This window comes from Diadema antillarum, unplaced genomic scaffold (genome assembly GCF_040938485.1).
Source record: "Diadema antillarum isolate AM-2024a unplaced genomic scaffold, OU_Dant_1.0 seq00000945_RagTag, whole genome shotgun sequence".
In the NCBI taxonomy this organism is placed as follows: domain Eukaryota; kingdom Metazoa; phylum Echinodermata; class Echinoidea; order Diadematoida; family Diadematidae; genus Diadema; species Diadema antillarum.
The window spans coordinates 463,444-486,825 of NW_027271794.1; the positions used below are offsets into that span (position 1 = coordinate 463,444).

At 39.2% G+C, this 23,382-nt stretch overlaps 1 protein-coding gene across 1 annotated transcript in view; it reads right to left on the bottom strand.

Moving 5' to 3' along the window:
- LOC139741673 (uncharacterized) overlaps positions 1-23,382 on the bottom strand; it is a 130,157-nt gene that overhangs the window by 24,380 nt on the left and 82,395 nt on the right. Inside the window, exon 8 of the mRNA XM_071652253.1 lies at positions 769-897. Within this exon, the coding sequence (XP_071508354.1) occupies positions 769-897 (129 nt within the window). The remainder of the gene's footprint in view (positions 1-768; positions 898-23,382) is intronic.

Below are 23,382 nucleotides of genomic sequence, written 5' to 3' on the forward strand. Positions count from 1 at the left end.
GTGACATTGTGTTGAATACAAGGTGTAGCTGACGGGAGTTATTCGCTCTCAGAGATACATCCATTTAAGATCAATATACTTTCTTTTTCTTACCCAGCCAATACGACAGTGAAAGCATCTTTCAATCTTACATGTATGTTTCTTATTAATTTTCAACTCTCATACTGGCTGGTAGATAATAGAGAGGAAAAAGGAAAACACACTATATCCTGAAGTTGGGAATGACCTTCAGTTATACATACTAGATTTCAAGCCAGTTTACAAACAAAATAATAAAATACAGAGTTTGAAAAGTAGCAAATGATGCAAGTAATTCAAATTCCGTATTTACTATCTTTTGCAAAAGTGTTTCTTTCAACCCAGACAGTGTAAAAAAAATTAATAACAAATTAAAAAACACAGGTTCTAGGGCAATATTATATATTTTGGAATAATTTCCCTATCCAAGCTTCTCTTGGGCGTATAAAGCTTAAAGTTTTGTTGAAAAACAACAGGCAAACTCAAACACAAAGCAAAACAAAAAATCTAGTTCTTTCAGACTTTCATAAAAGAGGGCAGGTATTAATTTGTGGGGAAACATGTCTAAGAAAGTTGTTAAAAGTTGCTGAAGACCATGATTAGGTCTTATTTCTACTAACAATAAGAAAATTAATACAGATGCAGGAAAGCTGATGCAAGGCACAATCCCAGGATAAATCTTGTCAGACAAGAAGGAGCGGCTCATAGGATCATCTATGCAAATGAAGAGATGAGGGGGTGTAGACTCACCGGTGTCATCCTCACTCTCATCCTTCTTGGCTGGTGGTGGGAGGACATCGAGCTGGAGTGCATTCTCCCCTCCATTCTCCTCCTCCTCCTCCTCCTCATCTGGCTGGAACAGGGGACTCTCTCCATTTTCTGCATCATTGGTAAAAAGAAATTTGAAGTACAACAGTTGAATTTAGTACTATGCTTCGAGGGGGGGGGGGGCTTGATTGCATCTTAATATCAGTCCCAATTTTCTCTTCAAGATTTGTTAGACTGTTGAGCGGTCTTTTGCAGCTTCTGTGGTAGGATTTTGGAAGTATAATGGGACACATTATATATCATTTGACAGATCAGGTTCAAGGAAATTGAGGGCATCAACATCAGGAACTCAACATTTGGCGATTTCATCCAGCTATTGTGGTCATGTACACTGTTAACCACAAAGCTCTGACATCGAAGTGGGCTAGCTATTTCATCTTAACTGATGCCTACTTGAAGAGCAATTCATCGGCAGTAAAACTTGTAAAACATGGGGATGCAACAATATTGTATATGTCTCACTGGTAACTAGGGTGGTAATATATACCATATGTACCATATACAATATACTATATACCATATACCATATACCATATATCATATACCATATAGCAAAAACCAAATACCATATACCTGCAGCCAAGTCAAATACACGTCCTTCCATTCTGCTCTGTCACCTACATCCCTTCCTCTCCCATGCCCCTCGCCTTTCCTTGTGTTTTCTTACCACTCATTTCTTTTCCTCCCTTATGTTTATTTCCCTCGTCCAATGATATTCATTCATATCTTCTTCTTTGAGTATATCTTTCTCTCCAATCTCTTCCTTCCTATACTCCCAGTCTACCACTGTCTTTCAATATTTCTCTGCTCCCACTTCTCTCCCACTTCTCTCCCTCTTCTTCTTCTCTCTCTCTCCCTCTCTCTCTCTCTCTCTCTCTCTTTAATATTTACCAATCCATCCATCTATCTACCTCTATCTGTTCTTCTATCTTCTTATCTATCCATCTATTTCCATTTGTCTCTTATCTGCATATATTTTTTTCCTCTATCTCTATCTATCTGTCCACTTGTCTATCTTTCTCTCCCAAACTGTATCTATTCCATCTCTTCATATACAGAATTTCTCTGCTTACACCAAGAATGGCTTTCTAATTCTATCTAAGCAAGTTAACTCCAGACTCTGGTGGTTCAAAGCTATCAGCCTGATTCTGAGACAGTCGACTGCTAAAATAGCTGCAATGCCCCCCGGTGATTACGCACCCCACTCGGTGGATTAAGCAGCCAAGACAGTTGTCATGGCGGTTGCCATGGGGACAATGAGATGCAAGATTCTACCCAAGATGATTGATGCGTACAAAATCCACATTTTCCCTGAGGGTGCATGCCATTTTTAATGCCTCCTTCACTTTATATCATTCTTCTGATGAACAGAACTATAAATGAACACTAAGCTTGTACTTATTAAGTCCAATAATACACTAGTAAAATATGTGATTTTTCACAGATTAAGGCTAATTTTTAAGGGGGAATTTTAGAGTAATGATGAATGTCGAACTGAATATTTATGATTACTCAAAAAACCAGTTTATTAAATTGACAATGGCATCAATTTGTCACTGCATTATTTGTATGTGTGTGATTGAAATTTGGCAGGCTCTTCAGTATGTCACTCTGTTGATTGAATCAAATATGAGGTCATTAAATACTGGAAAGGGGATCAACTTTCTACAAGATGAAAGGGAGACAATATATAAAAAAACAACAAGCAAGCATCAAAGAGAACAATGTCTTGTAAAACCAGAAATGCATGAGCAAGTTTTTGTCTACACTATATGCAATGAATGTAAGTGGCAATTTGTGGTAATTTCATCCCGCATATAAGGCCATCAGCTCCAATCTATGAAAATTTCATGCTGTGAAAATATCTTACTTTAAATTATCCTATCAAGTAGTGATACTATTTATAAGTGTGGAAGAGTTGAAGTTCACATTGGTGGCTAATGATCAGATGTAAATGAGATGGGTTTGTGGACAAGAGTAGTACTGTGGTCAACTGACAGAATAATACCCGGACAGACAGAGTGTCTAAACCTCAAGCCTCCACAAGATCACATCTCATCCTCCAACAAGTAATCTCTGTCTGTCTGTCTGTCTGTCTGTCTGTTTGTCTCTCTTTCTGTCTCTCTCTTTCATTCTCTGTCTGTTTGCCTGCCCGTCTGTCTGTCTGTCTGTCTGTCTCTCTATATATACATATACATGTATATATACATAATGTACACTGTATAAGAGGAATACTGTATACGGTGAACATTTTGCAAGGTTTTTACTTTCGAGAATTTTGAGACTTGCATGCTATTTGCGAATTCAAAGGCATGCAAAAATATTGACTGTGATCCCGACATTAATGTGACGTGCATGCATACATTTTTCTGTGCAATACCATATCCCACTATCGCAAATTCACCCACTCGCGCCATTGTTGGGAAGTCCCTATTCCAAAATTAGACTAGTCATAAGTATGACATATATAGTATCATATTGAAAGGTAGTATATACTACAGCACAGACACATGCAGCAATGATGCAGAATAACAATATGGCCTCATGTTTGAGTGAGATATAAATATATCTATACACCATATATATATAGATATATATAGATATATATATTTACATTCCAAGCTATTCTGCTCATAGCCAGAAGGGGACAAAAAAAAAAGCCAGATGGAAATGAGGCTGGAAAGTCTCTGCTAGAATCAAGTTACTGATTGAATCACAGCTTGGTTTAGTGGTGGGCGCCCTGTCTAAATATCACAGTGCAAGGCATTGTATGCCCTCTGCTATAAACAGACAGGATACTCTATGGTGTCTCGGCGAAAAAAAAAAATGTGGCTGCATTAATGCCACCTTCCTTCTCCCTAAAGTTCTATTTTAAAGCTCAGATGAAGCAATAATCTCTGAGACTTTCATGAAAAAAAAAAGAAAAAAGCAATCACTCCATGGATTATTCCCACAAAATTGGTTTTCTCCATTTCTCTGACCATGTATTATAAATAACAGGATTAGTGACTAGTCTTTAAAAAAAAAAAGGTAAAAGGTTTCCGAATGCAAAGTTTATCTATAATCTAGCTGGAAACCCACTGAAGCATTTCTGTCCAGTGATCACATACCGCACAAAATCAAAACAAAGGCAAACAAGCAAATAACAACAACAACAAGGAGTTTATCGAGGTCCCCAATTGTGCACCTCATAATCCTACCACGGGGGGACAACATTTTAGAAGGCTGAAATGTGACATATTATTTAAAGGAATGGCAGATAATCACACATTCCACTGAAAAGTAGTAAACACTGCTGGACACAAGGACAGCAATGATGCAGAATAAGAATGCGGCCTCGTGTTTGAATAAGGTGACTGAAGCATATGAATAATTGGTCAGCAGTAGTCACTTCAAAGCATTCTGTATGAATGAAATAAGAATGAAGGCCAGTTAACTCTTTAAGTGCCACGTTCGCATGCCCGATTCAGTCGACGGCACGCCAACTTTGCATATTCTGCTCAAACCCACAAACCCGCCCAAACTGATCGATAAATTGTCAAATGCCGCAGTAAAATGAAAGCGTTTCTCGAGATTCCATTCCTGGCACATGTAGCTTGCATTTTATGTATGATGATTGGCTATCACGTGGTGTTCCCAACTGGATTTGTGAGTAAATTCGAAGTTTTAGGCAGTGTTTTGTGTGCAAAAGTCATGCCTCTACAATAATGTAGCTACTGGTCATTTAAAAGAATAACGGTTATAGATTTGTCTTACAACTTACATCAAAGGAAAGTTTGGCATTTTTCTCTACGCCTTTGCTCATTACATGACCAGGGGAACTGAAATCTATTGAACTAACGTAGATTTGAAAAGTAGAATGTTTCCCCAAAGCATGACTACGTTGCTGTCTCAGAATAATGTGGCACTCAGGGGGTTTACACCATGGCACATAAAGAGTTAAAAAACCCACAAAAAAACAAACATAGTATTATGCACAAAGTATGCACGCAAAAGTGGAAGATTGGTCAGAAATTTTATGACTGTTTGGCTTACTCCCATCGACTATTTGGAGCTTTCTCAAACTGGTCAGCTCACTAATAGTAAGAATTTTTGTTCTGCAATGTAGTATGCACTACTAATTTGTATTAAATGCAATTAAACTAGAAATGTCGCTTTGGCGACTGGTATGCCTCCGCCATAATGCATGATTTTCCCCAATAGGTCTAGATAGTACATGTGGACACAGTATGATTACATTTTCACAAAATTGGCAAAATATTGGAATGACAAGTTTGTCACAAATGTATTGAATGTTCACCTTCCTTGACGTAGGTTTGATTGGATGAATAGGAGAGCATGTATCTAGGGATTTAAGGACTTTAACTTGACTTTGACCCATTCATACATTTAGGCATTGAGTAATTTTCAAGGTACAGGTGTGGAGAAAAAGTGCAATTTCTGAATTGAATAGTAAATTGTTACCATTTTCATCTGGCCCTTGACCCTAAAATTCGTAAGATAATTACTTTCAGGTAGAACATGCATAATATGTACTAAGTTTCAAGGTAACTTGAGTCACTTCCGAGATATGGAGGAAAAAGTTAGTTCAGCACTTTCACTTCATCTTTGACCTTTTGACCTTTGAGGCAAAAAGAGAAAAAAAAAAACTTTCCAGAGAATTTCTATTAGGTTACACACGCATACACCAAGTGTAAAAAAATAACCCTGCTGGCATTGCATAAATATGAGGGTAATAGTAAAATTTTGAAGTCTTGCACTTGACCTATGACCCCTGGCCTTTGACCCCATGAACCCTACATTCTCTAGATAATCACTTCCAGTCAGTACATGTATATACTATGTTCCATGAAGATACCTTGAACAATTTTCCAAGGTACGGAGAAAAAAAAGAAGTTTTAATATTTTTACTTGACCTTTTGACCTTTGACCTCATGACCCAAACTTTCACCAGAGAATCTTAATTGGGTAATACATGTATACACTAAGTTTCAAGAAAATATCTTCAGGCATTCAATAGATATGGTGGAAATAGTGAAATTTTATGTATTTGACCCTGACCTTTTGACCTTTGACCTTTGACCTCATGACCCAAACTTTCACCAGAGAATCTTAATTGGGTAATACATGTATACACTAAGTTTCAAGAAAATCTCTTCAGGCATTCAATAGATGGTGGAAATAGTGAAATTTTATGTATTTGACCCTGACCTTTTGACCTTTGACCTCATGACCCAAACTTTCACCAGAGAATCTTAATTGGGTAATACATGTATACACTAAGTTTCAAGAAAATATCTTCAGGCATTCAATAGATATGGTGGAAATAGTGAAATTTTATGTATTTGACCTTGACCTTTTGACCTTTGACCTTGAGCATGTGCACCCAAAAGTTGATAGGCACAACTTCACCCCCTAATACACATACATGCCAAGTTTCATTAGGATACCTCAACAGGTTTCGATAGTTACCTTGTCCACAAAATTCATTACGGACGGACGGAAGGACGGACGGACGGAAGGACGGAAGGACGGACGGACGGACGGACGGACGGAAGGACGGACGGACGGACAACCCGAAAACATAATGCCTCCGGCACCACTTCGTGGCGGAGGCATAAAAAAGAATCTCAACCAACTTGATGATAAAGTGACATTTGATTTTCTCTGCCTTGGAAGTAAAAAAACAAAACAAAACAAACAAACAAAACAAGCAAACAAAGTAATTCAGTGTTACATGGGCATGAGCCAAAAAGGCAATTTCTATACACTAGTAAAAGAGAAATTAGTGAAATTGAACTTGTTAAAATGGCAGATGAGCATCAAATTAAGATGTATGAGGCTACAGAAGTCCTGTTGAGTTGCCCATATCAACAAGATATTGGTACTCGCATGGTTAGAACATACTTTATACAGGTTTGTTCCATTGCCCTTAAATTTTAAAGTGGGGAAAAAAACTAGCCCATGGTCCAGCTGATTTTAATATACAAACAATAAAATTACACAAACAGAACACTGAAGGTTTCAGTCAGAAAAAAAAAATGAAAGTAATATAATTTCAAAGTCTCACATGTTCTAAAGGGAACAGATATATCGATCACAGTCATATATGCAGCCAGATGACATAGCACCACTAGTCTTCAATCTACCCATGACAGGGATCCCAAGTAAATATGATTTTTTTTTTCTTACTGAGATGAAGTCAAGTTAAGATATCACATTCTGCATCCTGAGTTCTTCTATAGTTAGCACAAATTTAGCAACATTGAATTTGTGAAGGTGGAAGATTATAGTTGCTGAATGATTGACAAATACAAAAATTAGTTTATAGTTCTCCTATGTAAAAACCATTACTTAGAGTAGTCAGGAAATAACATCACTTCCTTTGTACATACTGTATGTACAATCGACTGTTATTGATACCACTGTTTCATGGAAAATATGTTTAAAGTGGATAAAACAATTCCATCATTTTGTCATTGCTCTCCAAATCAAATGAAACTTTTACTTATCAATGTATTGTGACTTTACTTCTTCTTCGTTTTTTTCTCGCAAAGTCCTAGAGTGGAGAGTCCCTTTAAGCTCATTATTTGGAATCAGGGCATTTCATCAAAACAGATTCTCCTCTGCTGCATCCTTTCCTTCACATTCTTGATGGCATGATCTACCCACTCATCCATAAATTAGAGGTTTTCTTTCCAAAGACTGGCATACTGAAGGGAACAGAAAAAAAAGAAAAGAAAAGAAAAAAGCAGCCACTCACAGATACTCCAGATATCTGACGACCATTTCTGATCTAACATCATTTATCAATGTGAATAATGCTGCTGCTGCTTCAGTCCGTATTGTGCGAGTCGGATTACTGCGGGCGTTCCGTCTTGGGTTGTTTACCGTGAGTGAGTGAGGTCATGCCAGCAATCTTAATGAGCAGCCTCACCAATTCTGAGGTAGTTGTAGGTCAGTGCAAATGGCAATAGGGCAATTGTACTCGTGGCATTACAAATGCGTTTTCAGATGCAATACAAAAAGAATGCTGATGCACACAAGTATTCCCTTTCTATCCACATAAGTTTTTTGGGGGGTTTATTTATCCCCTTTTCCTGGCTTTTTAAGTCATTCACTTTTATAAACATCCACTAAGTACTCATTTCACATCTTAACGCAAATGGCCTATTCAAAGGGAGCAAAAGATTCTAAACCTATAAAGATTGAAGGAGTATAGTTTCTTGCTACTGAAAGGTGTTTGTGTGTGGGTATGTACTTATGTATTCATGTATATATGTATGGGTGTATGTATGTGTGTATTATTATTATTATTATTATTATTTATTCCGCTTTCAATCACAAATACATTTTTCGAAATGTATGTGTGTGTATGTATGTGTGTAGGTATATAATGTGATTATATCTATGTACGAATGTATGCATGTATAAATGAATGTTTGTACAAAAGTGTGTGTATGTACATGTATGCACATATGTGTGTATGTGCATATTATGTATGAACACGTGCATGCATGTATGTATGTTATGCCAATCTTCACCCTCTTCAATGACTGTAAAGCACAACCTTTTCGCCACATGAAATTTTCGCAAATTGGAGCCGGCGGCCTTTTTCGCGGAATGAAATTTTCGTAAGTTGCCTCGAACATTTAATGAGTATAGTGTAAACAAGAACTTTCATGGGCATTTAAATTTTGCGAATCTTGGCTCTTGCAAAATTTGGGAAATGAAAATGCACGCAAACATTCCTCATTTTACAGTACACACATGCTAAAGAGGATAATGTATGGCAGGAAGGAATGCTGTAAAAGAAACAGAGCTTTACTCATTTTCCTCCTAACTTACTCGCTCATTTTAATGATTGGGTGAGGTTCTAGTCCCCACTTTATGGGACAGTAGGCAAGATAGATCATATCATAATGAGGAAGGAACGTAAAGGGAATGGAGTCGACGCCTGTAATCTTGCAAGGTGGAATACCTCAGGAAACGACAGACAGCATTATTGTTTATAACTCTCAGCATCGATGGCTTACTCTCTGAGGCTAGTGGCATGCATTTGAGAGTAAGGAAAAAGAGGAGAGAACAGATTACATGGCATGATGCCAGATACGAAAATATAGAATAGAGAGAACTGACAGGTTCCTACAACTGAAATGGATGCCATAACATCAATACAGCACGAAGAAGTACAGGTGGGACTGACAAAGGAAGAAGAAAGCACTACGCACATCCCAAGTTTAGTTTCTATTCACAATTACAGTGCGGGTCTCACATCCACTCCTGCTGCATAGTTGGATGTTGATTGCATTTGCCCGCTATTGTACACGACGCTGAATGTACGTGCGTCATCACCACTGCACGTTGCGTTGAAGTGTCTAGTCTTCTCTCCTCTGGAATCGTTATTGACAACCATTACTGGTGATGAATGGCTATAGGTTCCACTATATAAAAAGTCTTTCAGGGTGTAGTACAACCTGCAAGACCTCCTTGTGACATGCTCATACACACATATGCTTTTGCAGAGTACAGTGCTATGAGCATCATTCACGTAAGCACAGCATCCAAGCAGAGTTATTTGCATCAACACTGAGCGAGGCGATAACAGCACAGAAATGAAAGAAATCTTGTCGTGTAGGGCAAACTGGAAAAACAAAAATCAAAGAGGAATACAGAGATCATACAAATGTATGAAAGATTGAACAAAACTGCAAAATGCACAAAGAAACTAGCAAGCACAAGGAGAAACATCAACAGACAGAAAGGTGCAGAACAGACACACACACACACACACACACACACACACACACACACACACAAAATTACAGGACAGAGATTTGATCATTAGACTGTCCCAAATACCCGGGTAACTCATGTTTAAATTGTCTAATGAGGACAAAAGGAACGCAGACAATAATGTAATCCCTTCGTATTGGTACTGGATATTGGTTGTTACGACAGCATCGGCAAAGTTTAGCAGCCATTTGCTGACTCCATCAGCACCCTTTGCCCTCCCATCCAAACTTCCCTGAATATGCTACAATGGGAGAGTCTTAGGGTGCGTTTATGCTTCCATTTTGGGGGCCAAAATCAGGCTTTTGAAACGTGATTAGTGCAAAACACTGTTGCGTTCATGCTCACTTCTATAGAAATGCTGATTCAAAACGCCGATCCAAAACGCACAAACAGGTGCGTTTACGATCGCCGTTTCTGACTAATCACGTTTGATGGGGAAGCATGAACGCAACAGCGTTTCTTAACACGTTTAGAGTGACGTAATCTAAACACCTTTCCGGTTCAGTGAAAAAGCGCGCGCCCGGCCAGCCAGCTACCCTGGCCTGTGCAGTTTTCCCATGTACTGTGCATACGCATATCTTTCTCAGCTGCTCTCCAGGCCAGGCCACCGATCGCAGCGCGCGCCCCAATTTGACCTGCCTCTGCTGAGGTCAGCGAAGCAATCGCAAACGCTCTTTCCAAGGCTCGAAGAAAGTGAGCATAAACAGTGCTCCCGTAAACGGCGTTTTGAATCAGCGTTTCAAAACGCTGATTCTACCTTCGCAAATTGAGCATAAACACAAACCATTTTACCCCGTTTACAGTGCATGGCTGGGCTGAACCCGGTCTCAATTGCGGTACTCGGCCCCGCAATTCTGTCCGTTTACAGTGGAGGGCTCGGCCTGGGCTTTTTATTCAAACCTTTCAATATTTTTTCGTAGTGGCGCTCTACTTGTAAACAAACGATTATTACTGGGAGCGCGCCGGTCGCAATTTGGTACCGCATTTGGCTTTTTGCACGTTTACAGTGAAAGGAAGGCCGGGCTCGGCCTGCCGGGCTCGGCCTGGGCGGAGCCCGGCCTTTTCACTCACTGTAAGCGGGGTCTATGCTACACCTAGCCAGATGGTGTAAAAAGAATCAATTTAAGTAAGTGAGGGAGCCTCATGTAGCATTGGGCAAGAAAATCGCCATAAAGCATGTCTGTTTATAGCTACAGTACCACAGAAATTAACATACAAATACAATACAAAATTGACATACAATTGTATATTTTCATCTCTGCCACACATTTTCCTTACAGATACACACATGCATTTCAGCTATCTAAAGAATATAATCCCCATCTGTTTCATCAGGTTACAAGCAGGAGGGCAGAGATCTGATGGCATTAATGCCCTTCTGGCTCAAAAGCCCACAGAGCAAATGAAAATACAGTAAACTTGTACAACACAATCCAGGAGTTAATATGCACAAACACACACACACAATACATATAAATGACTGAGGTTATCGTCAGTTTTTATCACATTTTTTGAACTCTTCTTGCGCCAAGGACTTTAGACGGTAACAGTGTTCAACTATAATGGGTGTTTCTGTGGCACTCAGCACTCAGCGCACACAACGGGTTAAGGATTGACTCACATTCTTGTCAGAGTTGTCAAGTCGGTCCTGATTGACGTAGGTTCCCACATTTGCACACCTTTTTCATTTATACTGCGGGTTGTACTTCAAACCCATACCTGTCAGGATATGTATGCACTAACAGCTTTTTGCCGTTATCGCTGGCATTTGCACAGTTGGCATCCAAAGGTCACGGAAGCGCTAATACCGGTTGAGTGGTACTTTCACATCTACTTGAGATGCCAGACTCTGATGAGCGACCTGGGTCCATTTCCCGTTTGAGAGGTTCACAGGTTGACTGCCAGTCATTTCCTTGTCTTTTGGAAATGACTGTGGGATTATTACGTCATCATCTGGGTTAATTATATCGTCTTTATTACATCGTCATCTGGGTCAATTATCATCTTTGATTTTTTTTTTTTCATCCAACTTCACATTCTTACTTGAAGATAGCATACACCTCTATAACCATTACAAATAAATTGTAATTGAACTACTACAGTTGAAGTACTCCCTCCCAGACATTGCAGAAATTTCTGTTTAGCATGGATGCATGGCTTATCTGGGTCTTGTATCAAAACAATGCATTAAAGGGGCATTCCAGATGATTTTCATAATTTCACATCATGTAGTTCATAAATCAACAGCTCCACATATAGATTTGTGGAATTTATTGTAGTTCTTGGGCAGAAAAACTAGTACTCTGAAAAATCTGAAACAAATCACACTGAATAGTGTTGATGACAAAGGAGCCTTACATATTTCAGAAATATAGCAGCTGTTTTGTAATTCCACTACAATACCGCTTGCTCAACACATTCACCTGTGTGAAATCTATGCATGCCTTCTTCTTTTGTTCTGCTTCCTTGAGCCCCAACTCATGCATTCTTATGTTGAGGCTGCCATGTCATCATCCTTGTTCATTGCAAACTGTTTTAAATTTTGAAAACATTCTTATTCTGCACCCCAATCACTATAAATTCTAAAACTCTATACTCTGTATACTAAGTTTACAGTTGTTCAAATGTAAAAGTCTGAAAATCATCCGGAGGTCTCCTTTAACTGTCAGCATTGATCACATTTGAAATATAGCTATCGTGTCCCTATAAAGTTTATGTTGAAACCATCATATTCCTTCAAAGGAATGGAGAGGAAGCTCTTTCAAGAAATGTTCACAGCTGAGAACTTTTTGAACATGATGTTGAAAGATTAAGAGGAGTCTGCAAAACAGTGTCTTTATTCCATAGTCAAATGCATGATAGAGAAAAGACAATTCAAACAGTGTCAGTGTACAGGTGAGGGTTAACAGAAAAATATGACAGTATCACTAAGGGCTAAAAGCTAACCCGTTGGAGATGGACTAATTTTCCTATGACACACATTTCCCATTTACCCGAGCCTTAGAATTATCGGGACTATAGTCTTCAACAAGTTAATTGGCAATCCGGTAGTATCATGTCTGTCTGTTTGTTGGTTATTTTTCATATGTAATTGACAACAAAGTAGTGGCACCCATGTTGGTTTCTTTGTTTGTTTGTTTTTCATTTCCGACTGAAAATGAAAAAGGATCAGTAATGACTGACAGAAACACTGCCCGTGGTGTTGACTACTGTATACACCGAATATTTTGCATTGTTTTTATTTTCGCGAATTTCGTGAGTCAGCTGCTATTAACGAAATTAAAAACACGCGAAATAATATTGACTCTGTTCCTGATTTGAATGTGACGTAACGCGTACACATTTCTCCGTTCAGTACAGGACTCCACGATCCCGAATTTAACCACTCGTGAAATCGCTAGGAAGTCTCGTTTCGCGAAAATTTAGACTCGCGAAATGTATGGCGTATACAGTATTTTACATCAAAAACAGTATAGAGCACATTTAAAATCAGTAAATTTTTTGCTACCTGCCTTGATTACAAATAGTGTACATTTACATCAGCAACTATTCTGAAAACACAATACCGTAAAACATGATATATTCGCGGCATGAAATTTTCGCGAATTGGAGCCGACAGCCTTTTTCATGGCATGAAATTTTCGCGAATTGCCACTGGCATTCAATGCATGCAGTGTAGACGAAAACTTTCGCGTGCATTTTAATTTCGCGAATTTTGGCTCTCGCGAAATTCGCGAAATTTAAATGCACGCGAAAATTCCTCATTTTACAGTATTAGATTACTTGTAGCATATTGCCTTCTTTATTCTTTAAAGGACGAGTTCACCTTCATAGACATGTGGATTGAGTGAATGCAGCAATATTAATAGAACACATCAGCAAGAGTTTGAGGAAAATTGGACCATCCATTCAAAAGTTATGAATTTTTGAAGTTTCTGCTTAGTCACTGCTGGATGAGAAGACTACTAAAGCTTGTAATGTCACATGTGTACAACTACATGTATATAAAGAAAGTACAAGGAAAATTCACGATATTTTTACTTTTCTCGCATAATAAAAGAACACTCGACTTCCGTCTTTCAGAAGGCAAGGGGAATAATATTACCCTTAACATACGTCAGTGACGAGTCGAGGATATGTGCACTTTTTTAAAAAAGTAACATTTTGTGAAATTCTCTTTATGTTTTCCTTATAACGTTGTACGCATGTGACATCATACACTCTAGTAGTCTTCTCATCCAGCAGTGACTGTGAAGATACTTTAAAAATTCATAACTTTTGAACGGATTGTCCAATTTCCCCAAACTTTCACTGATGTGTTCTACAAATATTGCTGCATTCACTCAATCCACATGTATATGAAGGTGGACTTGTCCTTTAACAAAATTTTCCAAGGGCTTTAAAAGGGGTTGCATTATAATCACAGATGACATGGGATGTGTTAAAACCAGATGGGTCTGAAGCAAGACATTTGCCATTTCAGTTTATGACATCCGGCAGGATAAGGTCACAGTGGCAATTTATTTCGAAACCACTCCGTGCTTGCCTTTAAGTCAAGATTTAAATCATCCTCCTCTGCTCTCAGGATTATATTTAAACTTTTTTTCTTCTTTTTTTTCTTTGCAGTTTATGACGTGAAAGCGCTTTATCCTTAGCCCTTATAAGGGCACAGACTTAATAAAGATGGGTAACTGGGGAAGAGCTAAGGAAAAAAAGAAAGAAAAGTGATGTTGGTACTGTAATTCTAGCCCTTTGTAACGCCATGGATCGGGTTACCGACACTCCGGAAAGCCCGCGGCAGTGGAGGACATAAGAACTGCCGCATCTTTGAGGGCTCGGAAGGGGAAAAGGGATCAAGAGAGGGGCGAGGGGGAGGGTGAATGATGGGCACGGGGGTGATACGGATGTTTTCGGAAGCCTTTGGGAATGGCTGATGGTTGCCTGTGCAGATGTATTCATCCTGTTTCTACAGTATGTCCGAGAATACCACCTCCATGAATAACACCCTCTTAAGAGCAAGAAGATGTTATTGCTCAGTCCCACACACTGTTTTTGGTGTTCCTTCATTTCATCAGTCAGTTTGCCCCTTACGGGGCAAAGCGACTAAAAACGATGGCATGTCACCACCCTGTGATGGCTCTCGGTGAATCACTGTGGAATAAGGTAATACTATCCTCATTCTGCCCCCATGTAGTGCATGCTATGATGTGATAAAGCTTTGCTCAAGTACGAGAATTAAAAAAATATTGGTTGATACCGCCATGCTCCATGTTAGATGATGCCATAACACATGATGAAACCTACAGCCTGTCTCTGCTGTTATAGTGAAGAGTACGTCACTCCCACTCAATTTTCTATAATAAAACTTTGTCACAAACATTGTCTACCCAGCTCCCCCACACCTCAAATCTTTACTGTGCAATGTGACCATCCAGAGATTTGCAAGGTACACAACCGGGAACACTGCTTTGAGCCGTTATCATTAACCTATTCAACTTGGCAGCATGGCCGCCATTACTGTGCACATGCATACAGTGAATGCATGACAGATATTGCGACTGGCTCACACCCACCCAAATATACTTCGACTGCAGTGGAATTCCACTGGTCCAAAGAAATCACATACATGTACATCTTAATCATACAGCCTGCTGAAACTAATTGTAATATTTCTACTGATATTTGGTTCTCTTCTTCTTTATTGAGGAGGAGGAGGTGTTAACTCATTGCAGACGAGTCCTGAGTATACTCGGGCAAGTGTCTATGGAAAATGCGTGTGGTAGCAAAATCAGCCCGTCCTCAATGGGTTAATCCAGTATTTTTTTTTCTATTTTTTTTGTTGCTGTTGTTGAAATAGATAGTAAATGCATGCATCAGGGCACTTAAGATATTATTACAAAGAGGCTATTCCTTTCCTCCACAATGACTTAACCTAGATTTTTAAAATCAATGTGTGGGAGGGAGGAATACAGGAGTGTCTGCCATAGTGGCAAAAAAAAAAGAAGAAGAAAAGAAGAATGTCTGATGGCCTCCTCTTCCTTTGACCCACTTTGAGAGTCAACAATCTCTGATCCTCTGGGAATCCAACCCATTTCTTCCCCTCACACATTTTCCCCCAGACACAAATCTACAAACCAACCAACCTACATAAGCCCCTTCCTCCCACACTCTCCTAAAAACTGGGCATGATGAGAATTGCTAGGACTAAGCTTTGCCACACTCCTCCCAAGCTCACACATTTTGTTTTGCTTTCTTTCATTTCGTCTGAAACTGATGCAAGAATGATATTCTCGTCCCGTTCACTCGCGAGCTGATTCCCATAAAGTCAAGGTAACAGCCAATTTTTCATGCTGCTTTTCATAAGTGCCTGACAGGCGCAGGAAATGTAACCATGAATGCCTCATGCAGAGAGCATGGTAGATGCACCAAAGACTCTTTAACCCATTGAAGACGGACTGATTTTGCTACAACACGCATTTCCCATAGACACCTGCCCGAGTATACTCGGGACTCGTCCTCAACGGGTTAAAGGAAGAATCCCGCTTTGCAGCACAAACCGATCGAGGAGCTCGCAAACAGAAATAATCGAAAAGCAGACAAAATTGCAGTCCTTCCCAGAAAATATTGTCTTTCAGAATTCACTTTACATCACCAATGAAGGGAGGGAAAGAATGGTTATCATTGCATATTGGTTTCTTATACTGTAAAACACAATATTTTCGAAGCATGAAATTTTGGCAAATTGGAGCCGACAGCCTCTTTCATGACATGAAATTTTCACAAGTTGCCTCTAACATTCAATGCGTATAGTGTAGACAAGAACTTTCACGTGCATTTTAATTTCGCAAATCTTGGCTCTGGCGAAATTTGCGAAATTAAAATGCATGTGAACATTCCTCGTTTTACAGTAACTGTTTTAACCCACGATGTAAATCCCTGTTGCAATGTACTGATGCAATCTCCTCCCATCCAGTCCACAGACTACGATAAATCATTTAACCATTTCCCTACCAGACTCTTGAAATCCCACCTAGATATATGCAAAATCCTCGTGATTCCTAAAGCAATAGGTTAAAGGACAAGTTCACCTTCATAAACATAAGGTTTGAGAGAATGCAACAATATTAGTAGAACACATCAGTGAAAGTTTGAGGAAAATTGGACAATCGATGCAAAAGTTATGAATTTTTAAAATTTTTGTGTTGGAACCGCTGGATGAGGAGACTACTACAGCTTGTGAGTCATATGCGTACAACAGTATAAAGAAAATGTAAAAGAAAATTCAACATATTTTCACTTTTTTCGCATAATATAAAGAGCACTTGACTTGCCTCTTTCTAAAGGCAGGAGGAATAATATTACCCATAACATTTGTCGGTAACGAGTCAGGGGAATGTGTACTTTTTTCAAAAGATGGAATTTTGTGAAATTCTCTTTATATTTTCTTTATATTGTTGTACGCATGTGACATCTAAGTTATTCAGCCACTGCAGTAGTCTTCTCATCCAGCGGTTACTGCACAAAAACTTCAAAAATTCATAACTTTTGAACGGATTGTCTGATTTTCCTCAAACTTTCAATGATGTGTTCTACTAATATTGCTACATTCTCTCAATCCTTATGTTTATGAAGGTGAACTTGTCCTTTAATGATCCCAAACCAGGGATGCCTAGACTAGTAAGTATGGAATGGTAAATATTATGAGCATATTACTTTTTATTGCAGGTGACTTCTCTGCCATGTACTATGCATACAACAGAAAAAAAATATGACTGAAAATTGTAATAAAGGTATACGCAAGAATAATAACAATGATCATAATCAACTTGCAGGTGTCTATGGGAAATGCATGTTGTCGCAAAATCAGCCCGTCCTAAACGGGTTAAACATTTGATCATAAGATCAGTCTTTCCTCTATAAGAATCTTGAAGGTATTTCAGGCTGTCAGAGAAAAATTGAAAAAAAAAAGTCAAGAGGTGCATTCTCACTCTCAATGGTATAAAAATGTCATAGAGCCAGGGCCTTGATTTAGAACCTGCAGCTCAGAAATCATCAAATAAAGTTTCATGGATCTTTGTTTGCCAGGGGAGGCTTGCAAAACCTAGCTGCTGCCCTGTTTGCTTTGATGAGCTAATTTCCGTTCGGGATCCCCTTCATCCCCATACCACCCCCACCCTCATCCCGTCCCCACCCACCAACCGTTATCATCATTATAAAGCAGTGCTTGCTGTTCTCAGGGTGAACACTCATAAACTGGAGCATGTGGGAAGTGGTTACATCCATAAACTTGATAAACTGCACTGTTAAGCTCCCCCTCCCCCCCCCCCCCAAAAAAAAAAAAAAAAAAATGATAATGCACAAATGAGAGAAATATTTGGTTAAACAACAAAATGTAGGTCAAGTCAGTAGGAAGCATGTAAAACACAACCAATCAATCAAACAAACAAACAAACATACAAAAGCTAGGGACCAAAAATCCTACAGTGAAAAGGTTGAAAGAGGGCTGTCACTAAAATGTGCCCAGTAGCTATGAAACAGAATAACAAGACACAGAATTATTCCAATATGAAGGAATAGAAAGAAAACTGACAGACAAACAACCAGACAGACAGACAGACAGACAGACAGATAAGGATGTATCAAAGGGGCTGATGTAGTGTACCTTTTACAAATTTATGTCTTTAGATGGGAATATATAGATACAGGGCCACTCACACAAAACAGTAACAAGTATAGACAATACTCATGTGGGTTGGAATATCCTCTTTCATGTCATTTCATTCATTTGCTTCCATATCCAAACAATACAAAATAGTTGCAAAGTAGCATAAATAAATGTATAAGAAGGTGGGGAGTGACCAATCACAGAGATATCACAAAAATCCAAAATTGAAGGAAACATCTTTGTGGGTCAGCATGAGGTTTGCTGCCAAGATCTGTAGTGAGAACAGTAACTGAGGAAAAAACGTATCTGTTTTGCCAAGTAATTTTAACACCCACTCCCTGCTGCTACCCACGAAATGTCGCAGCTACTTCGCCAAGGGTGCTGTTTCCATCACAGTAGTCGTAATTGCATAGCCTGTTTAAAGAGGCAAAAATTTGTGATTTTTTTTTTTTTTTTTTTTGAGTGCTATACCTCAGCAATTTCTCAATGCAGAGTGAACGAAATGGGCAGAGATCATCACGTTTGACATTACAATATTTATTTCCAGTAGATATGGGCCAAACAGTATCTACTGTTGTCAATAAAATGATCCATGCTGTATGAAACATGATTCCAATCTACTTAGAAACTCGCTCACCCTTTAAAAAATTAAATAAGGTTACAGAAGCAAATGAATATTAACCCACCAAGGACGAGTCCTGAGCATACTCGGGCAAGTGTCTATGGGAAATGTGTGTTGTAGCAAAATCAGCCCGTCCTCAACGGGTTAAAAGAAGATGCAAGATGGCAACTTGGGGGCATTCCCAGTTTGCCAAAGAACCATCATCCCTTGCGGCAGAATAAGATATAAACCATTCAAGAAAAACAAGTAAAAATTACAAACAGAAATGTTAATGAATTCCTCTCATCCACAGGCAAATCAACTGTATTTTTCATGTACACAGGAATAAATTTTGTTTTAGTTATGCAAGTGTTGTGAGGCAATGCCACATTCTGTTCTTGAGTTCTAGTTTTTCTTTATTTCATAGCCAGATGTGAACCTAACGGTATGACAACCTCTTCAGCATAATTATCAATTCCTTCATCTCAACACTGACTTGATTTTGTGAATCGTTTCTGCCCCACCCCTTTCTCTCTCTTGCTATCTCTATCTCTTTACTCTCCCTCTCCTATTCTCCATATACCTTTCTTTCTTTTTTTTCTCTCTCTCATATATCTACCTCACTCCCTCTCTCTTCCCTCTTAATCTATCTCTCTCACTGTTTTCTCCTTTAAATCTATCTCTCTCTCTTTTCTTTATCTACCTCTGTTTTTTTCCTTATCTATCTCTCTCTTCTCTTTATCTACTTCTCTCTGTTTTTTATCTATCCCTCTCTTTTCTCTTTATCTCCATATCTCTCTGTTTTTCCCCTCATCTATCTCTCTATTCTCTCTTTATCTACTTCTCTGTTTTTTCTTATCTGTCTCTTTCTCTCTTTTCTCTTTATCTACCTTTCTCTTTTCTTCCCTATCTATCTGTCTCTTCTCTCTTTATCTAGCTACTGTATCTCTCTGTTTTCTTCTTAATCTCTCCTTTATCTTTATCTACCTCTCTGTTTTTCTCCTTATTTATCTCTCTTCTCTCTTTATCTACCTCTCTCTGTTTTTCCTTTTCTGTCTCTTCTCTCTTTATGTACCTATCTCTATTATTTCTCTTTTATCTATCTTTCTTTTCCATCTTTATCTATCTCTATATCTCTCTTCCACTTTCTGTCTTCTCTCCCTCTTCTCCTTCTCTCCCCCTCCTCTCTCTCTCTCTCTCTCTCTCTCTCTCTCTCTCTCTCTCTCTCTCTCTCTCTCATTTATATATCTCTACTTTATATCTTTCTCTCTCTCTACCTATCAGTGTTTATCTATACATCTACCTATATCTCTCTCTATCCACTCCACTGCACTTTACCGGTGACTTCATTAATTTCTCCACCATACCTTGCCCATTTTGGCAGCCTCACTCCTACCTGCCCCACTATCTCCAACTCCTATTTTATTTTTGTTTTTGTTTTGTTTTGTTTTGTTTTGCTTTTTTTTTTTTTTTTTTGGGGGGGGGGGGTTTATCTACTCATCGTGTCATTCTGCTCCACTGAAAATTACCTCCATTAAGTCTTGCTGTGTGTACAGTCCTCCTACCCGCAGCAAGGGCCATTAGGGGTCATTGTAAATCATTAAACCCTAATGCAAGCACAACACCTCCTGGAGAAACCTCTGATTTACTTTTTCTGACTTTCCTCTTTGAAGCACTGCTAACACTCTGCACTAAAACCGTCCATTAAATTTGTTTCATTTCTTCTTTTGATTAAATGCTTTTAATGTGGAAGGAAAAGACGGGGCCTGGACGAATCGATCGTTTCATATGATGCGGTCCCTTCTTCTCTTTGGAGCGTAGTTTCCATGGTATCCTCACCCGGCATTCCAGCTGAAAATTTGCAAAAACTGTACACAAGGCTCTGACCAAAGCTCTCCATACTTTTCCTCCCATAGCACTCTGCCTTAATGGGTGCTAAGAGCAGGGACCTATCATTCCAATTGCCGCCAATAATCACAATACACAGTGGGACAACGAATAAGAAATTGAAATGAACCATCTGTATGTGTACGTGTGTGTGTTGTGTGTATGTGTGTGTCCGTGCATATGTGCATGTGACAATGTGTATGGGTGCAGGGTGTGTGTGTGCGTGTATATGTTTGTGTGCGTGTGTGTTTGTGTGTGTGTGTGTTTGTGTGTGTGTGTGTGTCTGTGTCTGTCTGTCTGTTTGTGTCCGTGTTTGTGCGTGTCTATATTGATGTGCATTTGTATGCTTCCAGGAGTGCCTTTACAATTCCTAGGTAGAAGACCAAACAGGGATAGACAACACCAGGACAAAGGGATGGCACGTAAGACCCAAACGGTCAGTGACCTACTTCTGCCGAGTCCCTGGCCATTGCTAATTTTCCTTCCACGGACCTACGAAATTGCAATATCCCCTCCCCTACGCCCCCCTTCCATCTCACGCACATACACGTACAGACAAACACACATACACATACATACACCATAACATATATGGAATAGAATAGGTATTCATGCACACTCACAGAATAGGATGCACAAACATGCACACACACGCACACACACAAACACACAAAAGCTTTATGGTCCTCGTTGATTTGTTAATTCCCATCAATTGATTAATGACCTCATTAATCACTCCCCAAGTAGGCCTAAAGATTGTCCCTCCTCCTTTTTCCATTTCTTGGTAAAACTTTACGATGATTATACTACAGTTGGAGCCCACTTCTTTAGTCATGAGTTCAATAACCTTGCTGTAGTCACAATTCACACATGGGAGTTATCGTGTTTTGTTTTGTTTTGTTTGGGGGTTTTTTGGGGGTTTTTCTTTTTTTGCATCGCGATGCAAAAATCAATTTTATTTTTCCCTGTTCACGCATGGCAGAAAAACAAATCACTTGACTGCAGATGATAGAAGTACTTTGAATCTCCAGACTGTGTATGCCTAAACTGTATTATCAGAGATTGACCCCTGGCATCCAAGTGTACAGACATACATAGTGTGGCGAGTTGCATTATGAGATTGCAAAAAAAAAAAAATGAGGATTTCTTTGCGTACCATTCACACAAGCAGCACAGTGCTCATCATCATAAGAGTTTCCAACACAAAATTAAGCTTGACCGATTTTCGCATGGCGACGCATATTGCAAGAGTTAACTTTTTTTTTTTTGGGGGGGGGGGGGGTAGTGCAACTGCACATAATTTGCATTGTGTTGAAATCATTCACTATCAAGCATTCTTAATTTCAGGTGCGTTTGAATAGACCTTGGATGGAAATCAATGTGCCAAACTAGACTCTCAATAACAACATGAAAAAAAAAAAGAAAAAAAAAAGAATCAAGATACCAAATTTTGTAGCATCATTCTGTATGACACTGGATCATTAGAGTTTCGGCAGAAGTTTGCAAAGGATTCAAAAGTACACAGACTAATTACCACACACTTCAGCAGGATAAGGTAATGTTATTGAGGTCAGCATCAAATTTCCTGATCACTCTTAATTACCAAACATTAAACCCGTTGAGGACTAGTCCCGAGTATACTCAGGCAGGTGTCCGTGGGAAATGTGTGTTGTAGCAAATTCAGCTTGTCCTCAATGGGTTGAGAAAATAACATCTCCACCACACTCACACACACAAAGGTTTTAAAAATCTATTTCATCCCAGAAATCTCATGCATACACACTGTCACAAACACACACACACACACACACACACACACACACACACACACACACACATACACATGATCATGCATCATTCACATAATCATATCAAAATCAGAGGGATTAGGGATAACAGGGAGATTACAGTTTGTTACATGCACCTCACTAAGCAATAATCACGGAGGCTTTCATTTCTCTTATTATTTCATCAAAATCGTAAATTTCTCGGGAAGTCTCCTGCAGAATAGTGGAGACTTGGCCGCTCCAATATCAGGACAGTAAAAGAGAAACTACGAGCGTGAGAACAATATACTTCCGTCTTCTTGACCGCTTCCTTCCACTCAACTAGATTAGATTTGTTTCTTCTCCTTTCCATCATCGTATTTCCTTTATTTCCTTCTCACATCTCATTACCTTGACACTCTCTCTCTCTCTTTCTCTTTATAGTTCGTTCTACCCCCCCCCCCCCACTTTCCCCCACGGGATCCCCCTCTTGAGGAAATGCGATACAGCACAGAGAGGATAAATGTGTCTCGCATCACATACATTTGGAGTTTTCTGTGATAAACACGACCGGTGTAATCCGAACACGCACGGGATGTGCTATTGTGCCATCAAAGCGCTTCAGTTGCACATTAGAGTGATTAGCCATGTATCCGGATATTGTTAGCACTTCTGCGTGTAACCACACACTGAACTCCAAAGTTGCCAAGCAAATTTTGTGATGCTTTTTCTTGTTTTGCTCACCCAATCCCCTCTAATTCTTCGGCTGCAGCCCGGCTCGCTAGAGTGACGAAAACAATAGGAAGACCAAAATTAATGTA